This window comes from Podarcis pityusensis (assembly GCF_964106645.2).
Source record: "Podarcis pityusensis genome assembly, chromosome: 12".
In the NCBI taxonomy this organism is placed as follows: Eukaryota; Metazoa; Chordata; class Lepidosauria; order Squamata; family Lacertidae; genus Podarcis; species Podarcis pityusensis.
In genome coordinates, this window is record NC_138037.1 from 13,155,396 (window position 1) to 13,181,387 (window position 25,992).

Below are 25,992 nucleotides of genomic sequence, written 5' to 3' on the forward strand. Positions count from 1 at the left end.
GATGGCGGGGGGCCAGCAGGGGGTGGGATAGTGAATGAAGCACCCTACCCTGTTACTTCTTAGAATCATAGAAGAATAAGAGTTGGAGCTCATCTGCGTCTGCAATGCAGGAGGCAACTACATCATCCCCAAGAGATGCCCATCCAGCCTCTGCTTTAATACCCCCAGCAGAGAAGGGCCCAGAGGCTCCCACGACAGCACATTCCACTCTCAAACAGCACATACTACAAAGAGATTTCTTCTAAGAATTAGCCAATATCTGTTTGGGTGCAATTTTCACCCATTAGTTCTAGTCCTGCCCACTGCAGCAACAGAGATGACATCTGTTCCATTTTCCAATTACTGTAGTCAGTGGAGGCTACACACTCTGATCATACTTGGTGGAGGAAGGGAGGTTCCACCCACCTCAGGATCCTACCCATCTGTTGAACTTTGTCTCCCTGTTCAGGTATTTGTAACCACCCTCACAGTCTGAGGATCACTGCTTACTCAATCTTACCAGCCATGCATAAACCATCAGTCCAGTTGAACTTAACAGGGCTTTATAACAAATACACTTGCCAATTTCAGGATACATGAAGGCAGCCTTCCCCCAATCTAGTGTTCTCCAGATGTCATTGGACTATAACTCCCATCATCCCTGAGAATTGGCAGTGCCGGCTAAGAGTCCAACAACTTCTGGAGGGCACAACGTTGGGGAAGGTTGCATTTAGGCAACCAGCAAAGGCCACAAAATGGCAGTGGCCAAGGATGGAACCTGATGGATAAGCGAGATCAGAAGTTTAAGCCATGAAGCCGTTGAATTCCCAGACTCAGACCCCAACACAGGAGCCCCTCATGCCACTGACCCCTTAAACTTTTGTCCCAACTCCCAATATGCACCTTGAAAACCAAATTCTCATGAGGAACTAGCCCCTTTTTCACCACAAGCCTTGCCATCTCTAGGCAATAACAAGGCAACAAAGTGGGAGCTTTCTTGAGAAGAGACTGAGAGCAAGGTTGCAGGCCAGAGGACTTCCCCTTTAAAGGTTCACACTATTCAGCAAAAGTGTGGAGTCTGGGAGAGTTGATTTGGCTGAGAAGGATAAAGGGGCTCAGCTGAGCTTGAGATTTCCTTACAGCAAATTGGCAACAAGGAGCTATCCAAGGTCCTGCGACTCCAGCCTGATACTAGCTTCCTTGCTGACGAAATCACACCCGAATGTCTATTGTGCCCTGTGGTCAAGGCAGGACACAGCTTCTGATGACAAGTCTTCAAAAGATGCCTAAGAACATCAAATATGTGTTTACAGAGCAAATATAGAGGATTTACAGTAATTCCCATTTGTTTTCAAAAAAACCCTACATCCTCTTCTGTTTACATGAGCCATCAAATCCGTATCTAGTCCCAATGAAGAGATTAAAACCTATAAATAAGGAAGGGGGGTCACTGAGTTCATGGATGGTGACTTCAGCAAGTGACTTCAAGCCTACTTTCAGCAGGGATCAGTGGTAAGTTTCCCATGGAAAACTTGGGCATTTCTACATGTCCCGCATCTGACATCACGTATGATGTCAGATGTGGGACAGATGGGTGTGGTTTGCAAAAACAGCCTTACAGGGCCCAGTTTGGCCTGCTGGATGCAGGTTCCCCCAGGCCTGCTAGAAATGAAGATTTGTAGATTTGGGAGTTAATTCACTGCTGTTTCTTCTACTTTGACTTTCTCTTCTCCCCACTGTGATCATACATAGTAACAGCTGCGTGAAAATGACAGGCATGGTTGTGGTTTAATGGGAATAACAACTGACATCAAGGGCTAGATCAGAAGGGACTGACATTTTTTTGAAGTTAAAAATAAAGCCATTAATTTAACAATTATGGAGAAAGGACAGAGGCAAAAGGAAATGTCCCCTTGTTAAATATTTACCACTTGAGCTTTGATGAAAACCACCCTATAAATGACAATATAATACAAGTAAGTGTTCCCAAGGTTAGGTCAACTTTCACGTTGAAGTTAAGTCTCTCATAGAGGGAAGAATTACATTTCTTGGCATGGACGCATTAATTATATAAATTTCATAAAGGAAATGCAAAGTCCTATAATGTGTGGCATTGATTAATGATGCTCTTCTGATTTATGGCTGTGTATTTTTGAACTGTGATATTTAACAAGCAGCTAATTTAAAAGCTAGGTTTCTGTCACAACTTTTTACGACGCTTCCAGCAATCCTATTGGTAGCTTGAAAATTATTGTGTTAACACTTTGGAAGGCCAATTTCTAAACCGACAGTTTTGCCACTGAGAAAATAAAATTATTGTGTGCAGTGGTACCTTGGGTTAAGAACTTAATTTGTTCCGGAGGTCCGTTCTTAACCTGAAACTGTTCTTAACCTGAACCTGGCCGCGCCACTGGAGAACGATTTCTGTTCTCATCCTGAAGCAAAGTTCTTAACCCGAGGTACTATTTCTGGGTTAGTGGAGTCTGTAACCTGAAGCGTCTGTAACCTGAAGTGTATGTAACCCGAGGTACCACTGTATTAAGAAACTGTGTTATATGTGTTTCTTCTGTCCCTTGCATATTTCAGAGGAAGTATCTCCCCCCTGCTATGATCTTGACTGTTCTTTAACCTTTGGAATACAGGACAAGCGTAGGGCAGAACTTAAATGTTACACTGAATATATAGCTACCACCAAAAGCAGCAGCTGTACAGCTGCATCCTACATGCCCAACAATAATGCTCAGCAGAACTTATCTATGTTGTGAAATCATGAAGCTCTGCATTACCCTACCCTTCTTAACATCATTGGCTGCTTCCAGCAGGAGGAAGAAAATACACAATGCAATCCTATGTCACTGCCCTTAATGGAGCAGAGGGTCTGCCACCCATCCACAGCCCTGCTGAGAATGCTGACTAGAGATGAAGGTGAGGAGGGGGCAGGCAGATCACTGCACCAACCTGGAGCTGGCACAGCAACTGGGCCCACCACTGGGTTTGATGCCATCACGTGATGGCAGTAGGATTGGCTGAGTATCCAACAGATCCAGGGCCAGCTCAGTCATTATCCCCCACCCTACTGGAATACCCCCATTTGGGGACTGTTGGCTCACTGCTTCTTGCAAGGAATGCGCTGGCAGCACTTCTACCTTCTGCTGAATCCAATCACACCCAGCCTATTGCAAAGAGGATTGGCATTGCTTTTCCAGTTCTGTGAGATGTTATATAGGGAAAGGGAAGCAAAACCCAGTTACCACTTTCAGTGGCAGCTGTGCTATTTGCATAAAAGCTGGGGGTTTTGTTGTCGTTTAAAAAAACCATGAAAATAAGTTCTGGATGCATGTGGAGAAAAGTCTTATATGAATTAACATCCACATTATTGTATTCTATTTTTATTGCATGAAATTTATATACTGCTTGATTATAAAAAAACTAAACAAAACCTCACAGCACAGCAGTTATCAATGTCTCCATGCTTTTTCAAAAGTTTCATATATCTGTACATCATCACAGACGTACTGTAGATGTATGAGATACATTTGGCCACTAATGCTAATTTTCAGGTCTTTGAAAGCCATTCATCTTTGAATGCATGACATCAAGTTTAAAAGCCCTCCTTTATTTGAAAGGTTAAGCCTATTAAACACTTAGTGTGTGTAGGGTTTTTTTGTAGAAAAACAGTGTATATTTAAAACTGCTGCTACAAAGAATTAAGTTATAGCAATTTTTCATGCTGTAGTTTTAAAAATTATTTTATTTACACAGTCATTTCAAAGCTATGTGCAATAACAGCAAAGAAGCCGATATATTTAAAAGAAAACTAAAACAATACAAAACAGGGAATCATGGCAAGGACTCATTTATCCAGCTGGAAAAGCCTGCCAGCACAAAAATGTCTTCAATTGTTTCCGCAAAGTGCAGATAGCGAGCACCTGTCATATCTTGACAGGAATGCAATTCCACAGAACAGGGGCAGCCAGGTTAAATCTCTGCTCCATGTTACTGTGGAACAGGCTTCTGTGATATTTGGCACTTGCAGGAAAAAAGTTACTGCAGATCCCAGGGATCTACTGGGCATTATTATTAATATATACTGTCATTCAGGTGGCTTCTCATGTAATCTGTTCCTGAGCTATGTAGGGTCTTACATGTGAGTATGAACGCCTTGGATTTGGCCCAGTTGCAGATTGGCAGCTAAGTGTTACATGCTGCTGATAGTTTGCCCCAAGCAAGCTAGCCACTGCATTCTGCCCTTGGACCAAGCCCGAGGATAGCCCTACATAATGCACATTGCAATATCTCAACTGCAAAGTTACCATTGCGTGGACAACTGAGGTTAAGCTATCCTGATCCAGAAACAGCCAAAGCTGTCTTACCTGTACATTTCCGAGTACCAGTACGTTTCCGAGCACAATTCAAAGTGTTGGTGCTGACCTTTAAAGCCCTAAACAGCCTTGGTTCTGTATACCTGAAGGAGCATCTCCACCCCATCATCCAACCCGGATACTGAGGTCCAGTGCCAAGGGCCTTCTGGCGGTTCCCTCGCTGCAAGAAGTGAGGTTACAGGGAACCAGGCAGAGGGCCTTCTCGGTAGTGGTGCCTGACCTGTGGAACTCCCTCCCAGCAGATGTCAAGGCAATAAACAACTATTTTACTTTTAAAAGACAACTGAAGGCGGCCCTGTTTAGGGAAGTTTTTAATGTCTGATGCTGTATTGTTTTTAATATTCGGTTGGAAGCAGCCCAGAGTGGCTGACGAAACTCAGTCAGATGGGCGGGGTATAAATTATTATTATTATTATTATTATTATTATTATTATTATTATACCAACCACAGTTGGTACATTCTTAGTTTATCAGCACCTTTCTTTACTCTGTATGTTGGGCTTTGTTTTCTCTCTTTCCCCCAAAGTTTCTCCAATTCACACTGGTGCAAAGGGCTTACTGCACACCTGGAAACCACAGAGCAGGCACTGCAAAAGTGAGGATGCACCAGTGCAGGGTGGAGACCAAAGGTGGACAAAGTACCCCAGAAGTACCACCCCTCTCCCAACACCCCATACACCCTGATGCTAGCAACAGAATATCCTCTGCGAAATACTAACCAAACGCCAATTTCATAGGAGTTTCCCTATGCATGAGTAAATTTAACCTTGGAATCTTCATGGGGATAAATATATAGTTAGAAATATAACCTCTAAATACTTTGACAGATCAGCAGGACCTCCTGTGCCAATGAAGGAGAAATATCCATTAGGCATAAAGGACTTTTGTCTTGGAAGCGGAAAGCTGTAGTTCTGAGGCTCGTGCCACCTAAGATACATGATGTAATGACTGAAAATGGAGAACTGCATCGAAGGTAACAAACCATCTTCTGAAAATTAATGAGTTATTAAAGTTTCCCAGCCAGAGCTGGATGCAAATGCTCAGTACTTAGGAGGACGAGAAATGACGGCCTTGGGACTGCAGCCCGGGGACAGCAAGTCCAGGCTAGCTAGGCACTGCAGAGGATACAAATAAGTCAAAGCTGGCAAATTGGTTTCTTGCTGGCAATTATCAGGAATATGGCTGAAGGTTGGCCAGCTGCAGCGACTCAGTTTCCTTTTCACCTTTAGGGTAAGAACAAAGCAAGAAAATAAACGGATCCTGGCTCCTTCTTCTCTCCTCACCCTCCCAATGTACTCTTCTCACACACGCACATGCCTTTTACTTGGCTGCACTTTTATAAATCACTGTACTTTATCAAACACTGTGGTTGATGCTGTGGGAGATATTGATGACCTAGTTCCCTAAATGCCCTCCCCCACACCCTGCACAGCTCTTACGAGGAAGCACAAGGAATAGTGGTGAGAGAAGGGTTGTAAATGGGCCTGCACAGGTTTGTAAAAGGTAAAGGTAAAGGGACCCCTGACCATTAAGTCCAGTCGTGGCCGACTCTGGGGTTGCGGCGCTCATCTTGCTTTACTGGCCGAGGGAGCTGACATACAGCTTCCGGATCATGTGGCCAGCATGACTAAGCCGCTTCTGGCAAACCAGAGCATGGAAACGCTGTTTACCTTCCCGCCAGAGTGGTACCTATTTATCTACTTGCACTTTGACATGCTTTCGAACTGCTAGGTTGGCAGGAGCAGGGACCAAGCAATGGGAGCTCACGTCGCGGGGATTCAAACCGCTGACCTTCTGATCAGCAAGTCCTAGGCTCTGTGGTTTAACCCACAGCGCCACCCGTGTCCCACACAGGTTTGTAAGCCACCTCAAATATTCTAAGGGAAACGGTAGAAATGTTTTCAATAAGCAAATCCATTCCTATTGAATCCAGGTAAGAATTTATGAATAAAGCATGTATTATAAATATGCATACCCAGAGAAGTGCGCCTAGCACTTACGCTGACCATTATGTGGGATAACCAGCCTCATATAGCCAACATGCTTAAGTCTAAGCATGAAGGGACTAACCACAGAGTAAGCAGTCCAGCTAGCCTTAGTTCACCCTGAGAGGGACTGGGCAATCAAGCCTGTTCTTCATCCTCCAATGTACCTGAGCTCAGCATATGAAGAAGTTTGAGCTGCTTGCTCCAAACACTGACTACATGGCTCTCACAAGACACTTTGGAGTTCCTCTACCAATAATTTATGAACTTTCATCACTGTAACTAAGCCATGTTTTACTGCTTGTTCAACTTTTTCTCAATGCTGTATGGAAAGGCACAGGAATCTGGCCACTGGAGAGTTTGTAAGTAAACCATTTTTATCTTACCAAATATGTGGTCTTTTTCTATGATAGAGGAAGAGGGAAGTTTTGGAACTCACAAGGGCATATTTTAAAGGTCTAACAATCTATATTTCCATGCTTTACTTTGATGCATATTTTGTGATTTTAAATCTCTGCTGGGGTTCTGTCACCAAAGAGCACTTGCCCCAAACCTGGATGCTGGAATCCAGGAATTCTTCTTTTATATACCTATTTTTTCTTTGCCACCAACACATTAAAGCCCTGAATAGCCAAATATCTGAAAGAAAACCATCTCCCATTTCAAAACCTTCCAGTCTTCTAAGTAGCAGTTTCAAAACTTTGGGGTAATCTTCCAACCAAGGTGTACATCACCTCTATACTCCAAAGTTGGCTTTGGATTGTAGTCTTTGCTATTTTATGTATTTTTTATACTGTGTTTATTTTGTGTTGATGTTTAATTGGTTTGAGAATATGCAATGATGTGTTTTAATATGCTGTACAGCACCCTATGAACATATTGTGAAGGATGATATAAAGATGCTTAAGTAAATAAACAGTTGCCCTGGCACCCCAGAAGGAAAAGGAAAGGACACTCTAGCCCATGGGTAGGCAAACTAAGACTGGGGGGCCTGATCCAATCGCCTTCTAAATCCGGCCTGTGTGCGGTCCGGGAATCAGCGTGTTTTTACATGAGTAGAATGTGTCCTTTTATTTAAAATGCATCTCTGGGTTATTTGTGGGGCATAGGAATTCGTTCATTCCACCCCCAAAAAAAATATAGTCTGGCCCCCCCACAAGGTGGACCGGCCCCCTGCTGAAAAAGTTTGCTGACCCCTGCTCTAGCCCCATCCATGAGCCAAAGTAACAAAAGCCACAAAGTTCTACTCAAGTAATAACATCCAATCATTTAATGTAGCAGCACCAATACTTTCGAACTCCCTGCCTATTGAAATCAGGCAGGTGCCTTCACTGTATTCTTTTCGGCATCTGCTGATGACATTTAGGCAAGCCTACCCAGATGTCTAAAAAGTTTGTACGAGTTTTAATTTAACTTTTTTATTATCCTACTGGGGTTTTAAATTAGGGTTGTGATTGCTTTGGTGATAATTTCGTTGTCTTATCTTTTTCTGTAAACTGATTTGAGGTTTTTCCCCACGATCAAGTGGTATGTAAATTTTATGAAAGAAATAATAAACAAACAAACAAACGCCAGAAAGGGAACATCAGCCTGACCTGAACCAGATCTATACTGCTTATAGCTCAGCAGTTCTTTGCAGCCTTGAGGAGCTGATCTCCATACTCTTTCTTTTCTAGGAGCTGTCTTTTTAGTCTGAAGGCTGGGCCTCTTTCTTATTCTTAATTAGTAATTGCTTTGGGAGGCTGAAAATTTTGTCATTTGTTGATATCATCTCATATGCAATGGATTGCTGAATTCTGTTTGCTTTCAGTTTATAGTCACAGCATGGCAAGGTGGCCTTTGCTGAGAGTAACAACAAAGGGATACACAGCAGGCAGATGAACAACGAAATGAAAACCGTCTGGAAAAGGAGCGATAATAACTCTCTTAAAACCAGGGTAGGTGGGTGAGAAATAGTCACAAATAGAGAATTCCTGTATGGCTTTTGCGAAGAGGATCCGTTCCCAGAGGGAACTACATTTCCCAGCGTTCCTTGCGGAGGACGAGTCAAACCGGCAAATGGTCCCGAAGCATGTCCAGTTTGCAACGAAGGTCCAGCAGGTGGCGCTGCCGTTTCTAAGTCCCGTGTTCGAAACCGTCGCCGCGCCAAGATGGCGGCGCCCATGAGGTGCAACGCTTGAGGGGAGAGAGAGAGGCCTAGCTTGTGTACACCGGCAGAGGCCATGAAGCGGGCGGCCCCAAATGGCCAGGCGCGCAGCAAGAGGCGAGGGCGGCAGAAGCAGAAGGCCGGGAATCTGCAGAAACTGGGGCTGGCGGTGCGGGAGTTCGTGGCGGCTGCCGGGGGACCCGAGGGCGGCCTCGGCCTCCCCTCGCCTCCTCTGCAGGAGCCACCGGCGTCGAGCAGCCGCAAGAACCGCCGGGAGCTGCGTCGAGAGAAGCGCAGGTTGAAACGGAGCCGGCGGCGGCGTCTCCTGAACGGCGGTGAGGCGGTGAAAAATCCCCGGCCTCCTCCTTCGGCAGCGCCAGCTGGGAAGAAAGAGGAGAAGGAGAAGCAGCAGCAGGTTTCCTTGCCGGCCCCGGAGCCAGAGAAGCGCCTTCTCCCCGCCGCCGCCGCCGCCGAGGCCCCTCGAAAGAAACCCGGGAAGGCCTCTCCTTCGGCCTCGGCCCTGGCGCGCAAGCGAGCCTTGCTGGCGGCCAACGAGGAGGAGGAGCGGGAGATCCGGCGGCTGGAGAGGCAGCTGGGGCTCGGCAAGCGTCGGAAGAAGAAGAAGCAGCAGCAGCCGCTGGAAGGGCTGGCGGAGGAGGCGGCGGCCCTGCCTCCCAGCTTCGCCAGGGACGGGCTGGGTTACGTGCTGGGAGCCCTGGAGACAGGGACCCCCTTCTCCGGCCTGTACGAGAGCAGCGAGGGGGAAGGAGAGGAAGAAGGAAAGGGGCCGGAGGAAGAGGGGCTGAGGGGAGATGAGGAGGTGGGCCTGGAAGAAGAGGCCGAGGAAGATTTCGCTCTGGAAGAAGACCCAAGAAGCTCAGGAGAATCCAGTGGTGAAGGAGAAAGCGAGAATGAAGAGGAAGAAAGCAGATCCCCTGGCCTAAGGAGCCCAGAGTCTGGAGCCAAGGAACCCACCTCTCCTGAAGAACAGGATGAGGTCCGTTTAGGGCCCTGCGGGACTTGACATCTTTCCGCAGGGCCTGCAAGACAGAGTTGTTCCGCCAGGCCTTTGATCAGGGCGCAGCCTGACTCCCTCCTCTGGCAACCTGCACAGAACTTTGCTTAATTGGTTGCCATCAATTTGATTTAATTAATTTTTATAATGAAATATTTTTAGATTGTGTGATTATTTGATTTTTTGATTATTTGATTGTTGTTAGCCGCCCTGAGCCCGGCTTCGGCTGGGGAGGGCGGGATATAAATAAAATTTATTATTATTATTATTATTATTAAAAAAAATAATTAGAGGATGTTTAGGGGGTCTGTGTGAGATAGACTTAGTGTGTGAGATACTTAGTGAGATAGACATGGGTCATAGCTCAGTAGTAGTACATCTGCTTTACAATTAGAAGGTACTTGGTTAACTTCCGCACATCCCCAGATCAGGCTGAAAGAAACTCCTGGAGGCCTGCTGCAAGTCAGCATGAGCTATATGGACCAATGTTCAGACTTGGTACCAGGCAGCTCTGTGTGTTTCCTAAGACATACCTTTGACAAGTGCACAGCAACAAACTTTCTCCTTGGAGAGCAGCAGCTAATCTGAGCTTCCCAATGAGCATACCTTTCAAACGTCTATATGTTAGCAAACCTACATTTGTCACAGTCACCATTTACATTTTTAGGTACAGATGCCAATGTTAAAATGTGAATATTTTTACCATGTTGGCTATCGCATTGTCACAGAGCATTTGTTTCCCGCCTTTCGCAATATCAGTGTGCCAAACGTTCGCATAGGTGGCTTACATTATAGTAAAATATACAGAACAGGTTCCTTTTCATTCATAAATCACATGAGATCTCAATTTTCAACCATTTTCTCAAAAATTAAATTATTTAATTAATACATTGTCTTTTTTTCTTCTTTTCCTTCTTAAAGAATCCTTGCCAATATGCTACAAAGTATATTCCCCCACATATGCGAAGGTCTGAAGAGACAATAGATGCCCCAAAAAGGGAAGAATTGGAAAGGCTGAGGAAAACACTGAAGGGCCTAATTAACAGGTAGTATTTTAATTTTTTTATTTTATTAAATGTCTCTAGCACCCTTCATCCGAGGATCACAAGGCGGTTTACAATGTAAAAATACAGAAATATATAACATAGTAACAAACAAAAACAATACCCCCAAAATACAGTTTAAAAGGCCAGAGATTGTTTTATTAGCCAAAGACCAGTGAGAAAAGGAATGTTTTTGCTTGGTGCCTAAAGGTATGTAATGAAGGCAAGCCTTCTTGGGGAGAGTATTCCACAAATGGAGAGCCACCTCAGAAAAGGCCTGTTGCTACCCTCTGGACCTCAAGACAGGAAGAAGTATCTCAGATGATGATTTACAGGACAGTTTGTATAGGGAGTACTGAAATTTTCCTTACAGCCAAGACAGCACATTTAAGGACTTCTAACTTGCCCTACTCATGAGTCTGACCAAACTACGGGAGGCAGTGGAAGACAGGAGTGCCTGGCGTGCTCTGGTCCATGGGGTCACGAAGAGTCGGACACGACTAAACAACAACAACAACAAACTTGCCCTACTGCAATTTTTATTTGTTGCTCCAAGTATTATTGGCATCACTTTGTGTTCAGTTAGGGGAAGAAAGGCAGGAAATAAAGCAAACAAATTGAGCTGAATGGCCTATCAGTTTTTCTCAAATGGACAAAAGTGTTTATATAAATATATACTTTAAACACCCATGAACACACATTTTGAAATACATTTCATGTGACTGGATGTTAAAATGAAACAGAACATTAAAGCTAACGTTTAACTTTATTTCCATATGATTTATTTCCGCTAGGTTGAGTGAACCAAATTTAGCCTCTATAAGTGGACAGTTGGAGGAGCTTTACATGGTGAACAGTAGAAAAGATATGAATGAAACGTTGACAGATATCCTTATCAGTGCTTGCGTTACAGAATCAGCAATGCCTTCCAGGCTGGTGATGGAACATGTGCTTTTAGTTAGCATCCTTCATCGGACAGTGGGAATTGAGGTAATTTTTCTGAATCTTCCCCATTGTTGAGTAGCACAGTAATAAAGGAACTTTTCTACTACGCCTCTCCTCTTGGTTCTACTAATAATTTCATGACACTTTGGTCATTTTACATTTTATGATACTTGGTTTTTTAAAAAAACAATGTCATACCAGGTGCTGTTAAGCAGAATGGTAGAATATAAATATAGTCGTTATTTCAGAAAATATTCATTAAGTAGTACTTCACACCTTTGTGATGAAAAAGCCAAGGATCTTTGCATGTTGACCACAGAGAAAAGCAACTTCTGCAAATTTCACTCTGTGTATTCTGTAGTAATGATTTGTTTGCCATAGTTCTATTAAAACTAATAGGAGGTTTGACACTGGTTTCTAGGAGCCTGGAGTGCATGTTCTGATTTCCAGCCATTTCTAAAAAGGGGCATTTGTTATGAAGGACCACAGTTAATCACATAATTGTACTTCTCTCTCTGGCCTTACTTTTTACAATTCTGCCCACCTCCCCACAAATAACTCACACATGTACACACACACCTGCAACTTCAGGATTATGCTTCATGCATCTGATGGACTAAAGTCAAGGAAAGCTTATGTCAAGGAAACAAATTTGTTGGTCTTTAAGGTGCCCCAAGGCTCTTTGTTGTTTTTGCTGCACAATAGTAGTATAGCTACTTATTGAAAAGGGGGCATTTGTTTAAACAAAGGAGCACTTCAGTTTTTCTGTAATCAACCAATAATTGAATAAAATTTGTAGAAAGAGGGGCTCATTAGTATTTGAGTTTCACATCTTTTCCCTCAAGAAGGCAAACTTGAAATGACCTCAAGGTCACTTACCATAATAAAACAATAAGGTGCTGTTGGCAGTCTGAAAGTCAGCACAGTGGCGTGGCTAAAATGTTGGACTAGGGATGGTGAGACCTGACAGGGCATAGGGGTGTGTGACTTGCTCCTTTACATTAAAGGTAAAGGACCCCTGACAGTTAAGTCCAGTCGCGAATGACTCTAGGGTTGCGGCACTCATCTCGCTTTACTGGGCCAAGGGAGCTGACGTTTGTCCACAGACAGTTTTTTCCAGGTCATGTGGCCAGCATGACTAAGCTGCTTCTGTTGAAACCAGAGCAGCGCACGGAAATGCCATTTACCTTCCTGCTGGGACAGTACCTATTTATCTACTTGCACTTTGACGTGCTTTCGAACTGCTAGGTTGGCAGGAGCTGGGACCAAACAACAGGAGTTCACCCCGTCGCGGGGATTCGAACCGCCGACCTTCCGATAGGCAAGCCCAAGGCTCAGTGGTTTACACCACATTATCAGTGTGTGAATTTTCTGTAGTCACACGTTCGTTTTAATAACTGACTTGCCTTGTATACAGGAGCATCACCATCCACTGCAATCTAAGGCTGTTTTCAAAAGTGGTGCTTAAGTGGACTTCTGTGCTTCTCTATGAATTATATTGAACATCTACACTTGTTCTTTCTTAATCACCTTGATACAGCTCATTAGCATTTGCAAGGGTGTCCTGCCAAACTAAAATTCATTCAGATATCACTTGTGAAATAATCTTGAGTGAAAGGACTTGTCTGTGTAATGCAGCCTAATGCAGTGATTAGTAATCTTATGCTAGCACAGCAGCTAATATTATATATTATTATATATGACTTTTAAATTGCTGGTCAGCAAATTTTAGGGCCACAACATTAGTTATACATTGTTGGCTTTCTGTTTTAAAGTGTTTAAATGGTCAGCAGCTCATGGATCATGTTTGTGTGTTAAATGTTCCAGGTTGGTGCTCACTTTTTGGAAACTGTGGTGCGGCAATTTGATGAAGTCTACAAAAGTGAAGCTGAAGGGAAAGAATGCGAGAACCTCCTTATCTTAATTGCTCATTTGTATAACTTTTATGTAGTGCATTCACTGCTGATCTTCGACATCTTAAAGAAGCTTGTTAGCACTTTTTCTGAAAAGGATATTGAACTAATTCTGCTGCTGCTGAAAAATGTAGGCTTTTCCTTGAGGAAAGATGATGCTTTGGCCCTAAAAGAACTTATCACGGAGGCCCAGAAAAAAGCAAATGCAGTAGGAAAGCAATTCCAGGACCAGTCAAGGGTATGAATGCCTTTTTAAAGTACCTTTTTGGGGTAACTTTTTCATCAAAATGTGGTATCCCATGCTTTCTGGGATGGAAAGAATCTGTCAGCGGAACAAGGGGCGAGGCATTTTTTGACATTTTTTTCTTCATCCTCTAGAGTAGATTTGGGGGACACTGGGGGAAGGAATCCCTAAAAATCTTCTTCAACCAGGCCTTTGGCTGATTAACATGTGATACTCTTTTAAATGTGTTGTGGGATGGGGGGTTGTTGATTTGGTTTTTGTTCTTACATTTGTTATGTATTTTGTGTTTTTTTATGTTGTGAACTGCACCGAGATCTGCAGATGAAGGGCAGTATACAAATTTAATAAATAATAGAAATAATCACCTCCCTCTCCCTGTTCCATCAGCAGACAGAAAGCACTGAATACCATCCTAAAACAGTTTGGTAGGAACTTTAGTATCCCTATATTTTCCCAACACCACTTGCACTATGCTATGATGTGTTGGGCATTCTCTGGAAAACTTAGAAACATTTGGTTTTGTTTGACGCATTTAAAAATTGGTCTTAGGGGTGGGTATAAAACTTCAGTTCTAGTCCATTTTTTATGCTACAGTTCTTTGCCGTTTTAGGTACTGGAACAATAATGCAGACTTCCTGTCTTTCTCTAAAGGTTTGTTTCATGTTGGAGACCATGATGGCACTAAAAAACAATGACATGAGAAAAATCCCTGGGTACGATCCAGAGCCGGTTGAGAAACTAAGAAAGCTGCAGAGGACACTGGTAAACTCCATGAAAAACCATATTGCTATGTTTCTTTCATACACTGTGAACAGACTTGAGTATTAGCAAAAGCTGCTACTAACATCCTGGGCCTTAGGAGCTCCTTATATAGAAGAGTTGACTGCAACAAGGTTTGGTTTTCAGTATGAGCATCGGCTGCTGAGTTTACCAGTGGTTCAAAAAGAGGAACACTTTCAGTTCAAGTAAACCACAGCCTGGGTTTCCATCATATCTGCTGCCAGATGTAACTGGAGGACATCTAATTAGGCTGACAACTAGGTATAAAACTCTTTATTTAAAAAAATCTTCTGACATAGCATTCTTCCTTTCTGTAAGACTCATAATAGCAGTTCTGGAAAAGAAGCTCAACTTCGAGTGTCATTGGAATCTCTCCTAACTGCTGAACAAGTTGGTCGGTGGTGGATTGTTGGGTCGTCATGGAGCGGAGCGCCAATGATTGACAGCACCAGCAACCAAATGCAGCCAATACTAACTGTAGGAAAGGTAAGTGTGATCCTCCCTATTAACGTCGTTCTGGAAGTGTGTCTTAAGACAATCTCCCAAAGAATAGTCTTGCTCTAGGGATTCTTAATGAGCATAAATGAAGGTATTTGTGGTGGTTGTGCTTAGAAATGTGCTTATTCCTTTCAAAATCTGTTCAAAGGTACAGACATACATCATTTTATTTGTATGCCGCATTTCCATAGTTAAAATCAAGCTCAAGGGGGCTTCATGGCAGAAAACTGGTGCGAGCAAGTTCCAGATCAAATCCTTGTTGCTGCTTTTTCTTCAAAATAATAATAATACAGTGGTACCGTGGTTTATGAACTTAATCCGTTCCAGAAGTCCGTTCTTAAACCAAAGCATTCTTAAATCAAGGCGTGCTTTCCCATAGCAGCGGGGGACTCAATTTACAAACTGAACACACTCAACAGGAAACAGCACATGTTCTGCTTCCAAGTAAAAGTTCACAAACCAAAACACCTACTTCCATGTTTGCAGTGTTCTTAATCCAAGTTGTTCATAAACTAAGCTGTTCTTAAACCAAGGTACCACTGTACCCATTTTAATCGCACTTTTCAAAAAGTATGAATAACATACTATGTAGTTTGGCCCTGAGGATTACATTTTGAAAATACCTGGGTTTCCTCACTTCCTGAGAAAGTTATGTAGCTTGAAAGCCAAACATTTGACTTTGCTCATATTCCTGATGAAGATGTTACCCGACTGTTTGAAATTATGAAATTCATCCGCGATATTAAGAGTTTGTGAAATGTTAAGTTTTCAACCCTTTCCCCTACTCAGGTGAGTTCGAAGATTCTGGAGCTTGCTCGTAAGCAAAGAATGAACACAGATATTAGGAGGAATATATTTTGTATCTTGATGACTAGCGAAGACTTTTTGGATGCCTTTGAAAAACTTTTAAAGTAAGTAGTTGCCAGGGTAGGATGATTCCAGAAACTTAAGCCACTCTTTGGATGTGAAATACCTTTCTTGTGAATAAGAACTGACAAAGCCTTAGCTGGAGCAAGCGTACATTCTGCCTGGTGCAAATCCGAAACCATTAGAAACATTCTTACAATGCATTGCATGTTTATTCAGAAGTAAAATATTCAATGGAGCTTACTTTCAAGTAATTGTGCATAGGATTGAAACCTAAGATACAATCCCATTTTTGAAAAAGAGCTTGCTTCATAGAGGGAGAAAATAATTTTTTTGCACCTTTTTGTGAATTTAGGCCTGTTAACTGAAATCAGATGGCCGGTCCTGATGGTTTGCTTAAAGTGTTGCCTGGTGGATGTAAAAAAAACCTTAATGTTCCTTTAATGGCTGTGGATGTTCTCCTGAATGGGCAATCTATCTGCAGGGGGTGGGATCTCAAGCTAGTGCTCTGCAGGGTGAAGGGGACAGCATGAAAGTGAGAGGCTGAATTTGAAGAGGAGAGTTTTAGCTTGGGTTAGCTAAACTGGAGCAGCCTTGTGTGTGGCTGCGCTGACAGCTTTCTGAGGTCTGATGGAGCAGCAGCAGACGTGCTGTCTGCCTGTTTCCCGTAAGCTATTTTTGTAAACTTTAAATTAAATGATTTTTTAAAAATCACAAATTTCTCTCATCCAAAGGCAGGTGCCCACACTTGCTGGGTCAATGATTCTTTATCCTTAATCAAGAAAGGCTACCAGATGCCTCTAGCAGGCTCCACTTGCTCAGCAGTTTTAATATAAATAAATAAATTTCTAAGTACATATCTGTGCAAGAGAGGGACCTGTCCCTCAAGCCTTGAAGAAGACTTAAGTACTTGATAGTGAGGACAAATAGGTTTCTCGGTAAGACAAGCTGATTCTTGGACCCTGTCAAAATGAAATGAAACCCTATTATGCCGCTCCTGGAAACCTTTGCCATGCGCAAAGCAGAGAGTGCATTAACACTGGGGTCTGGAATATGAGCTGTTATGACAAACTGGGACCTAGTATAAATCGAACCAACATGGAAAGAACAAGACTCCCAAGGAATGTGAGGCAATCCTGAAAGTGAGCCTGGAGGTTGCATGGCAGGAGATGAGGGTCTTGAGTAATCATCAGCTGCAATGGGTCAAGGTTGACCCTGAAATCCAGCTTCTTAGCTCTTAGTCGTGGGTGGGATGACTGAGCAGCTGAGGGACTGTCTGCTCAGGAGCCTGTCGGCAGTGATGAGAATAAAAAAGCTGGAAGAAACTTTTAGTAAAGCTGCTGGGGAAAAGCTCTGCCAGAGTTGAGCAAGAGAAAATGCTCTCCACACTGGAAGTGAGTGGTTTGCAGAGAAACTAGCTAGAGCCTTCAGCCATGAGCAAGAACAACCTCTTCTTGAGCCTCTCTTCTCTGTGCCATGAAAGTTTAAGTGGGTTGGACCAGGCCCTTAAATTTGCACACCCCAGAGGCAACACCATACAGTGGGAATAATTCAGAAGCCTGAAAGTCAGGGAAGTAAACAAATGGAGAAGCTTAGTAAAGGTAAAGGGACCCCTTACCATTGGGTCCAGTCGTGACCGACTCTGGGGTTGTGGCGCTCATCTCACTTTATTGGCCGAGGGAGCCGGCGTACAGCTTCCGGGTCATGTGGCCAGCATGACTAAGCCACTTCTGGCGAACCAGAGCAGCGCACGGAAACACCATTTACCTTCCCGCCGGAGCAGTACCTATTTATCTACTTGCACTTTGACGTGCTTTCGAACTGCTAGGTTGGCAGGAGCAGGGACCGAGCAACGGCAGCTCACCCCATCGCGGGGATTCGAACCCCATCGCGGGGATTTGAACTGATCGGCAAGTCCTAGGCTCTGTGGTTTAACCCACAGCGCCACCCGCGTCCCTCATGGAGAAGCTTATCTGCCTCTATTAGAGGTCCTGTCCACTACCACTGGGGGCATGGGAGGAGAGGAAGATTTCATGGCAGCTCCCTGGAGTGAAGTCAGTCTTAGCGGAATATGCTCCTAGATAAAGACATATTGTAATGGAACAGGATCAGTGCATGTGTAGTAAAAAGCGGAAGGGGTAACAAATCTGCAGGAGATTCATGAGCCTGGCACATTACAATTCCTGCTGAACAACTCAGGGGTTTCTTGGCAAAGAACTATTCGCTGCAAGACTGTTCACATGTTCCTTATGGAAGCATGCTTAGAAATGGCTTGCCAAGCAGACGTAAAAGCTACAGACATTGAATGCTATGGAGCCCTTGGGCAAGGTGTGTTGTGTCAGTAGAGTGGTGTGTTTGGAATCAGCTGTTTTAGTATCTTCCCTACTTCAGGGATTTGGGGTGCCTAGGTAGTAATGCCTTACAAATGTTAGCTGCCAAGCTGCTTGTTCGATTCGGGTGTGGAGGCAGGTATCACATTTTGGTGATTGAATGCACTGACAAATTAGGTAAATAGCAAGAGTAAACCTCACCCTGCTTTTGTTGCTGAAATGCCATTCATCTCAGAAGTCTTCCTAATGTAATGGAGGACAGAGGAGGAACGGCTTATGATTAAGGATATTCTGATTCATGTTCTGAGAAACTGGGAGCCAAACGAGTGCCTGTGTAGGAATGCTCTGGGGGCCTTGTTACTGGTTGGAATTTGTTTTTTGTCTAGAGAAGTAAATATAATTGATGCGGAAATATTCTGTTATGGAAATAACTAATCATGGTTCACTTGTATGTTTTTGGCTACTTGCTACTCCAGTTCTCTGTTCCCAAGATAACCTTCAGCCAGGAGCTATTTAATGGTAGCTGAACCACTTTTGAGAGAGGGGATGGTATGACTTTGTCCATCTATCTGATTACTGTAAATGGTCTGTCCTTATGGCTTTCCCTAAAGTGTCCCCTGATGGGATCTGACAAAAGAGCCTTAATGTTCCTATAATGGCTATGAATGTTCTCTTGAATGGGCAATCTACCTGCAGGGGGTGGGGTCCAAAACCAGGACTCCGCAGGGTGTATACATATGAGGGAGGGTGGGAGAGAAAAGGTCATTTGAATTTAGAGATGAGACCTGCGATTTTTAGCTAGAGTTGTCTAAATTGAGATAAAGCCTCAGAAGGAGGTGCTCTCTGGGATCTGATGCAACATTTGCAGGTTTGCTGCCCAGTGGACTGCCTGTTACTATCCAATATGCTTTGTTTGTATATTAACTAAAACATATACTATAAGGACACAACACAAGTCTCCAGTGCTCTTTCATATGTAATGTTGCTCCCAGAGTTAATCACTGCTCAAGAAAGCGGCAAGAATCCTCCATTTGAACAAGTAGGCAGCAACATTATTTAAGATTCTGATGCAAGAGTGGACCCTACGTCTAAAAAGATGAGAAACAGTTGCCACTCAGAAAAGCAAAAGATCTCTTTAAAGTGTGTGTAAGAGAGAGGCTGCTTTTTGCCTTAAATGAGGCAAATGGCACACTTACCAAGTGAAGGAATCCTTTTCTGTTTAAACCCAATCAGAGAAAACCCAAACAAGGAAGCACTTGAAAGAGTGAATATGGAAGCTCAATCAAGTTTCTTAGTTGGAGAGCGCCTAGTAGGAACACATTTCTATGCACCCTTCTTGTTGTGTGCTTGTGAGGTTTCTCGAAAATGTAAGTCCCATTAACCAACTCAGCTGCAGCTGGCTTAAATTAAACTCCAATTTCTTTTACAAAAACATTATTACTGTAAGCAAGCATATATGCACAAATGTAACGGGAGGTCCCATAGACCCCACTATCTAAAATTAAATTCAGCTATGAATCATTGTTGTGTATGAAATGTGAGGTACTCACTTCATGGATTTCAGTGGGCCTTCAGCTGCATCTTCAGGTTAAAGGCCACCTGTCATAAACATTTGAACAATGGTACTAAATCCTGCAGAATAAATATATGAGAACCTTAGTGTTTTGGCATCCGCATATCTCCCTATGTTCATTCTCAGCTCTTGGGTCAGGAATTGCCAATATTTTTTACTCTGTGGACACATCTGCAAACTGAAGAAACTTTTGGGCACCACATACACACCTCAACCAAGCACAATTTATTATATTGGCTACAAAAGAATGCTTCTTTCAAGCATAATTTCAGTGGGGCAGTGGTGTGTGACAGGGAGGGTCTCATGTGACAGGGAGAGCACCATTGGTGACCCTTGCCGCTAGCTACAGAAATTAGTTGCATTACTTCTGATCCTCTTGACTAATAACATCTTGTGGGGCGATCAGTGGCATTGTTTGCTACAAATTGCACATTATTGTTCCATTGACTTCACTGAAAAGTGGCTTGGTGTAAAATGAAGCATTTTATCTATACCTTAGCAAAATCAGGCCATCCCAGCCATGTAGTTCATCTCCGACTGGGTAACTATAGATGAAAGCCTCATTTTGAAAGGATGCAAATTTTGTGCTTGACACACTCTGCATTATAATATTAAGCATTTTTCATTTTAATTGGCTTTAGTGCTGCCAAGCATTTGACAGCTCTGGAATCTAAATCAGACTTATTTGACAGAACAGGTACAGCACAAGTTAAGACTATTCCTTGCCAATAGCGTCTTAATCCTCTGCGTGGTCCAGCTCTGTGAGTAAGGAGGCCGTTCAATCCTGCCAGACTTTCTGCTGAGACAGCCAGTGGGAACTCATTAATGCTGATTATATTTTTGTAATTAGGTTGGTTGAAATCCCCAACACCCTCAATTAGGAATTGGAAAAACTTGAGAGGGTAGTTTTTCCTTCGGTCACCCACTAGCAATTTCTTAATTCAGAATAGCTTGGCCTCCCCTTGGCCTGGTGCTCTCTTGATGCTTTGCACTACAGCTCTCATCAGCCCCAGGAAGGACAGCTAGTAGTAGATAACCCAGATTTTTGTAACCCAGAGGCCAAACATAGAATTGTAGAGTTGCTAGGGACCCTGAGCATCATCCAGTCTAAGCCCCTGCAATGCAGGAATTTGCAATTGTCTGATCAAACCTGCAACCTTGTTGTTAGCAGCACCACACTCTAACCAACTGAGCTATCTACATATTGTCATACTGAGAGATTCCCTCTCCCAATTCTTTTGAACACCACTGCATTCAAAGATGGAACGTAGTCCTACCTACCCTTCCTATCAAGACTTTTCTCTTTATAAAAAAATTTGTAATCGTTCCACAACTGTATATTATGCAAAGCACGCAGTTAAGAATCCTTTCTTTTCCAGAAACCCATGGTATGGATCTTGTTGTCCATATATTATTGAAATCATTATGCAGAATACACTGCAATGAAGAAACTGGTTTGGCATAAACTATTTAGATCCTTTTTTTTTAAACTTGATGCGTAATGGATTGAGTTTGAGTCAAGAATGAATTGGGTGGCAGTAACTCTTCCATTTTATGGTAGTTCAGCCTAAACATTCAGGAAATGGAATTTACATAATGGCAATTGATGTTTTAGGCTTAGGCTGAAAGATCAGCAGGAGAGAGAGATTGTCCATGTCCTCATAGACTGTTGCCTGCAAGAGAAGACTTATAACCCCTTCTATGCATATTTGTCTGCCAAGTTTTGCGAATATGAAAAGCGATTCCAGGTAAGCTAAGAACTTGTCTTTCTCTTTACTGGTTGCACCTTTTAAATTTCTGGGAATGAAAGTGGTGTTATCAAATGGTAATATATGGTAGTTAAATACATGACTGCTAAATGTAATAGCTGCATTTATGTAGAAAATACGTTTCGGGTGGGGGGGGGAGCCATAACCCTTTCATATATAAAGCCAAACAACAGCATTGTCTCAGAAAGGAACCACAGCTTAGTGATGGATTGTACGGAAAATATTTCAGAGTCATTCCCTGCCATATCCATTTAAATGATTTGGAGCACATGAAAGTAGACACACAGAGAGAGAGAGAAAGAGAGAGCGCAAATACACATTCTGGGGCCAGTGTGCTCCAGTGTTTAAATTAATCCTCAATTCTGTATTTAGTAAGGGACAGTCTCTCATGACAAGGGCACCATAAGGCAGGAACCTGTAGCTGGAGGCATAAGAGATGCTGTCTGCCCTTTCACACAAATTACCCTCCCTCTGTCCTCTTTCTCCTTGAAGCAACTCCAAGGGAAGGAATGACTGATGATGCAAGCGTCAGGGAGAGGACAAATCCATTCTCTAGCAAAGAATGGTCTGCATGATCTCTCCTCCTTTCCAAGGAGGCCAGACCAGAAGAAAAAGCAAAAAAAAAAAAAGGGGGGGGGAGATAAAAAGGGAAGATCTCTCTCCTGTACCCTACTCTCTTCCACTTCTGATCCTCCAACTGGTTTACGTCTAAAAGTTTCCCTCTGGAGTCAGAGGCTATCACCATTTGGCCTATCAGAATGTACTGCACATAACTTACAATGCTGCAACAAGTAATTAACTGCACAAAGTGATCCTGCCTTATATTGATGGTTTGGGGCAGGAGGTCAGCTGGTGAAGCTAGCACCGTATCCTATGACCTGCCATAATACCATGGGGGGAAGGTGGGTAGCTTTGATTGCAGTGGAGGAGAATGAACTGTGCCAACCCCTGAGCTGGGATAGGGCTGTGCCAGTTTCTGGGACATGTCCAGGAAATAAAGGGGCTTAGATTTGGTGCCCCTGTGCCCACCCCAGCGTGCCCCACTTTACCTCTAAGCATTCTGAAGGCAGGGCAGCGTCCTCCAGTGATATAAATGTCAACCTGCTAGTGTTACCTTCCTCTCTGCCAGCAGAGCAGCACCATAGATTGCCTTTTGAGGCCCCTCAGCCAGCTTACCTGTGAGAGTAGGATTGTTAATAAACAGCCTTTTCTCTTTTTATTTTTTTTAAACCAGATGACATTCCAGTTCAGCATGTGGGATAAAATAAGAGATTTGGGGAACCTGTCCACTACTGCTATATCAAATTTAGTTAATCTCTTGGCTCATCTGTTGAAGACTAAGTCTCTGTCCCTCACTGTTTTCAAGGTAAGCAAAACTCTTCTTGTTGTTGTTGTTTTGAAAAACTTTACTTTTAGATCTCCTGATAGACTCATGCATAATGTGCATGTTCTTTGGTATGTAACGTCACCTAACAAGCAAGGCAAAGCAAATGGTTATTCTATGGGGGGAAATCTAGGTTTGCAACAGTATCCATGCAGGGGTACCCAGGGTGATGCTGTTTGACCACATCTGCCATCAGCCCCAACCAGCATGGCCAGTGGTTGGAAATGATGGGAACTGTAGTTTGACAAAAGCTGGCAAGTGCCCTCTTAGCTGCCATTGAGGGTGTTAAGATTTAAGCAAGTTGCTGTTGATCTCATGTTTCATGAAATCTTTCCCACTTCTTTGTTAATTGGCCAGTATGTGCAATAAACAGATGTCTTTTTGCATTGAATTCACAATTAAGCTTTAGATCCCATTGTATATTCAAACAGGTGAGCTGAGCTCTCTGGAATTATTAATGACTGTTCTTTTGGTAATAGTCTACAGGTGATTTATTTAATACTAATAACATTAGCATTTTCATGACAGCTTAATAGCTTGAGAGTGTCTTAAGAGTTTTTGACATTTCATTGCTTTTTAACTAGGTAATTGAATTCAGTGAATTAGACAAGCCAAAAGTCCACTTCTTACGACAAGTACTGTCTGCACTGTTCTTGAAAACAGATCCAGAAGAACTAAACCACATCTTTGGAAAGTAAGTCATCCCAGGGGTTCCAGGTAGAATTTGTCAAACCATCATTGTAATGATAAAAGGGCTTCTGTCTCAGGTAGTGTTAGAAAGTGAGATATGAAAGCTGGGAGCTAAATGGCACCTTATACCTAGGATATGAGCGCAACAACAGAATGTCTAGGTGCACTTTTTAAAAACAAGAATACAAAGCTGAAAGTGAATGAACTGCAGCTAAAATATGTTCATTTTTCACATGGTCTAGTCCTTCCCCTGCCCGCCCCCCAATATTCTTAAGAGGGTCTCTTCAGTCTTCAAAGAGTAGCTGGAAGTGGGGAAGCAGAAAAAGGTCCTCCTTTCCTTCCACTCTGCAGTTTTAATCTGAAATCTTAGGTGCAGTCCTGCTCCCAGAGCTCAGAAAACTGCTTGCGCTAATGAAATTCCCTGTCGCAAAATGCACCTTGAACAATGGGAGTTTCAAACACTGGTCTCAGGTAAAGGTAAAGGGACCCCTCACCATTAGGTCCAGTTGTGGCCGACCCTGGGGTTGTGGCGCTCATCTCGCTTTATTGGCTGAGGGAGCTGGCATACAGCTTCCGGGTCATGTGGCCAACATGACTAAGCCGCTTCTGGCGAACCAGAGCAGCGCACGGAAACGCCGTTTACCTTCCCACCGGAGCGGTACCTATTTATCTACTTGCACTTTGATGTGCTTTCGAACTGCTAGGTTGGCAGGAGCAGGGACCGAACAACGGGAGCTCACCCCGTCACAGGGATTCAAACCGCCAACCTTCTGATTGGCAAGTCCTAGGCTCTGTGGTTTAACCCACAGCGCCACCCGCATCCCCTGGTCTCAGGTAGAATTTGTCAAACCATCACCTTACTGTTAAAAAGGGGTTCTGTCTTTTCTCCCCATTACTGTAGTTTAACTGGAACTAGAAGCTGGAACATTTCAGTTCTTCTGCAGAGCCCTAATGTGGTTTTCCTTATGGTGTCACCAGCCTAGCCATACAATGCTCCAGAGTATTTTGTAAGCCTCTATCCTGCTTGCCTGGCTGTACCCTATTAGTGATGTAACATTGCCCTAAAGAAAACACTGGGTTGGTTAACTTGCAGTTCTTTGTGTTTTTCCAGGTTGGCTGACAACCCAAAATTGGGAATGCTGCATGAAGGCTTGAAGCTTTTCCTCACCCATTTCTTGCTGAAGAATAATCAAGCGCACAAAAATGTTGAAGAAGCCACTTTGCTAAAAGAGAGAATTGAACTAGTGACTAGGACTTTGAAAGCAAAAGAATCTAAATTAAAATTATAGCGTTAGGCCTAATTTTTATCTATGGGAAATGCAGACTTAATGGGGGCAGGGGAATAACTTGAATTGGGTGGTCTTTCATAAACAGCAGACCTCATGTTCTGATCAGTTCCTTCACAATAATGTGGAGCTGGATTAGGTTTGATATTCAAACTGGCTAGTATTTATTATCCTTCTGTTAAAAGACAAAACACAGTCACTAGTGAAGACTTAATAATCTATACAGTGTATTTTTGAAAATAAATGTTTTGTACCCTTGCATTTTAATGTAGCGTTTGAACTTCTTTTTAAAAATTCAACAGCGTATGCGAGTGGTATTGCCACATCATGTTTATAGTGCTAATTTAAATTTTTCATTCTCATGCCAGTCTGTTGTCACTCCCCACTCCCCCAATTCATTCTACTAAAATTTTGGTAGCTAATGCAAGCAGTACATTGAATGTCTCTCTGACAGTCCATTCACTATTGTTATTGAAATCAGTGCAGAAACTAACATTGTTACTCCATGGTACCCACTCCAAATACTTTGGAAGTCCCCCCCCCCCACTTGAAAGTTCCTTTCTATGTAGTCAAACACTTTTTATACGTACAAAAAACCCCATTACTTTACCCATTACTTTCCCTTACTGAATTCCATAGAAGCCAAATGTAAGATGAGGGCAAATGTCTGCTGTCACCTTATGGATTACATTTGCTTAAACTGAAATTTTTGCTAGGGCGTCACAGTCCTCAGGTCCATTTGCTGCATTTTCTTCTGCCTGTGCTTACACAGAAGCTGATCAAGAGTAGCTTCTTAAGGACAAAAATCAAAATGGTAGGCACACTTTCCTCATGCAGCAAAAGCAACAGAAACTTGTGCCTCCTTAAATACTATGAAATTCATTGTGTGTGCAAAACAAAAGCTTTTTGCTGCAGTAGCTTTATTAGTTTTAAAGTGCCACTAATTATTGATTTTGGTTACTGTCCACAAATCTATGACCTCATCAAATCAAGCTGAGTAAAATAATAATAAGCAAGCCAAGTGGATTTTTTACTTTACAGCAGGGGTTCTTAACCTGTGGTCCATGGATCTCTAGGGGTCCATATACCAGGTGCAAAAAAAATGACTTTTCCATTGGGATTAACTAAATTGTATACAGAATTTAATGTGCATATGCATTTTT

General features: G+C 43.0%; 1 protein-coding gene and 1 long non-coding RNA gene across 2 annotated transcripts in view; one reads left to right on the forward strand and one right to left on the reverse strand.

The window, feature by feature from the left end:
- The window catches only part of LOC308459222, a 50,564-nt gene that overhangs the window by 11,923 nt on the left and 12,649 nt on the right, over positions 1–25,992 (reverse strand). The window lies entirely within an intron of this gene.
- Positions 8,484–25,090, forward strand: NOM1 (nucleolar protein with MIF4G domain 1). The gene is made up of 11 exons (XM_080974045.1): positions 8,484–9,489; positions 10,429–10,553; positions 11,345–11,540; positions 13,323–13,646; positions 14,304–14,414; positions 14,751–14,918; positions 15,720–15,841; positions 21,316–21,448; positions 22,704–22,835; positions 23,438–23,547; positions 24,655–25,090. The coding sequence occupies exons 1-11, from the start codon at positions 8,569–8,571 to the stop codon at positions 24,830–24,832; spliced, it is 2,520 nt and encodes an 839-aa protein (XP_080830171.1). The 5' UTR covers positions 8,484–8,568; the 3' UTR covers positions 24,833–25,090.

What these genes read in the sequence shown, in the direction of transcription:
- NOM1 (XM_080974045.1), top strand. Translation starts at nt 8,569, where the DNA reads ATGAAGCGGGCGGCCCCAAATGGCCAGGCGCGCAGCAAGAGGCGAGGG. An exon ending in CTCCTGAAGAACAGGATGAG is followed by an intron (nt 9,490 to 10,428) that starts GTCCGTTTAGGG and finishes TCCTTCTTAAAG; the next exon opens with AATCCTTGCCAATATGCTAC. An exon ending in AATATGAAAAGCGATTCCAG is followed by an intron (nt 21,449 to 22,703) that starts GTAAGCTAAGAA and finishes TTTTTAAACCAG; the next exon opens with ATGACATTCCAGTTCAGCAT.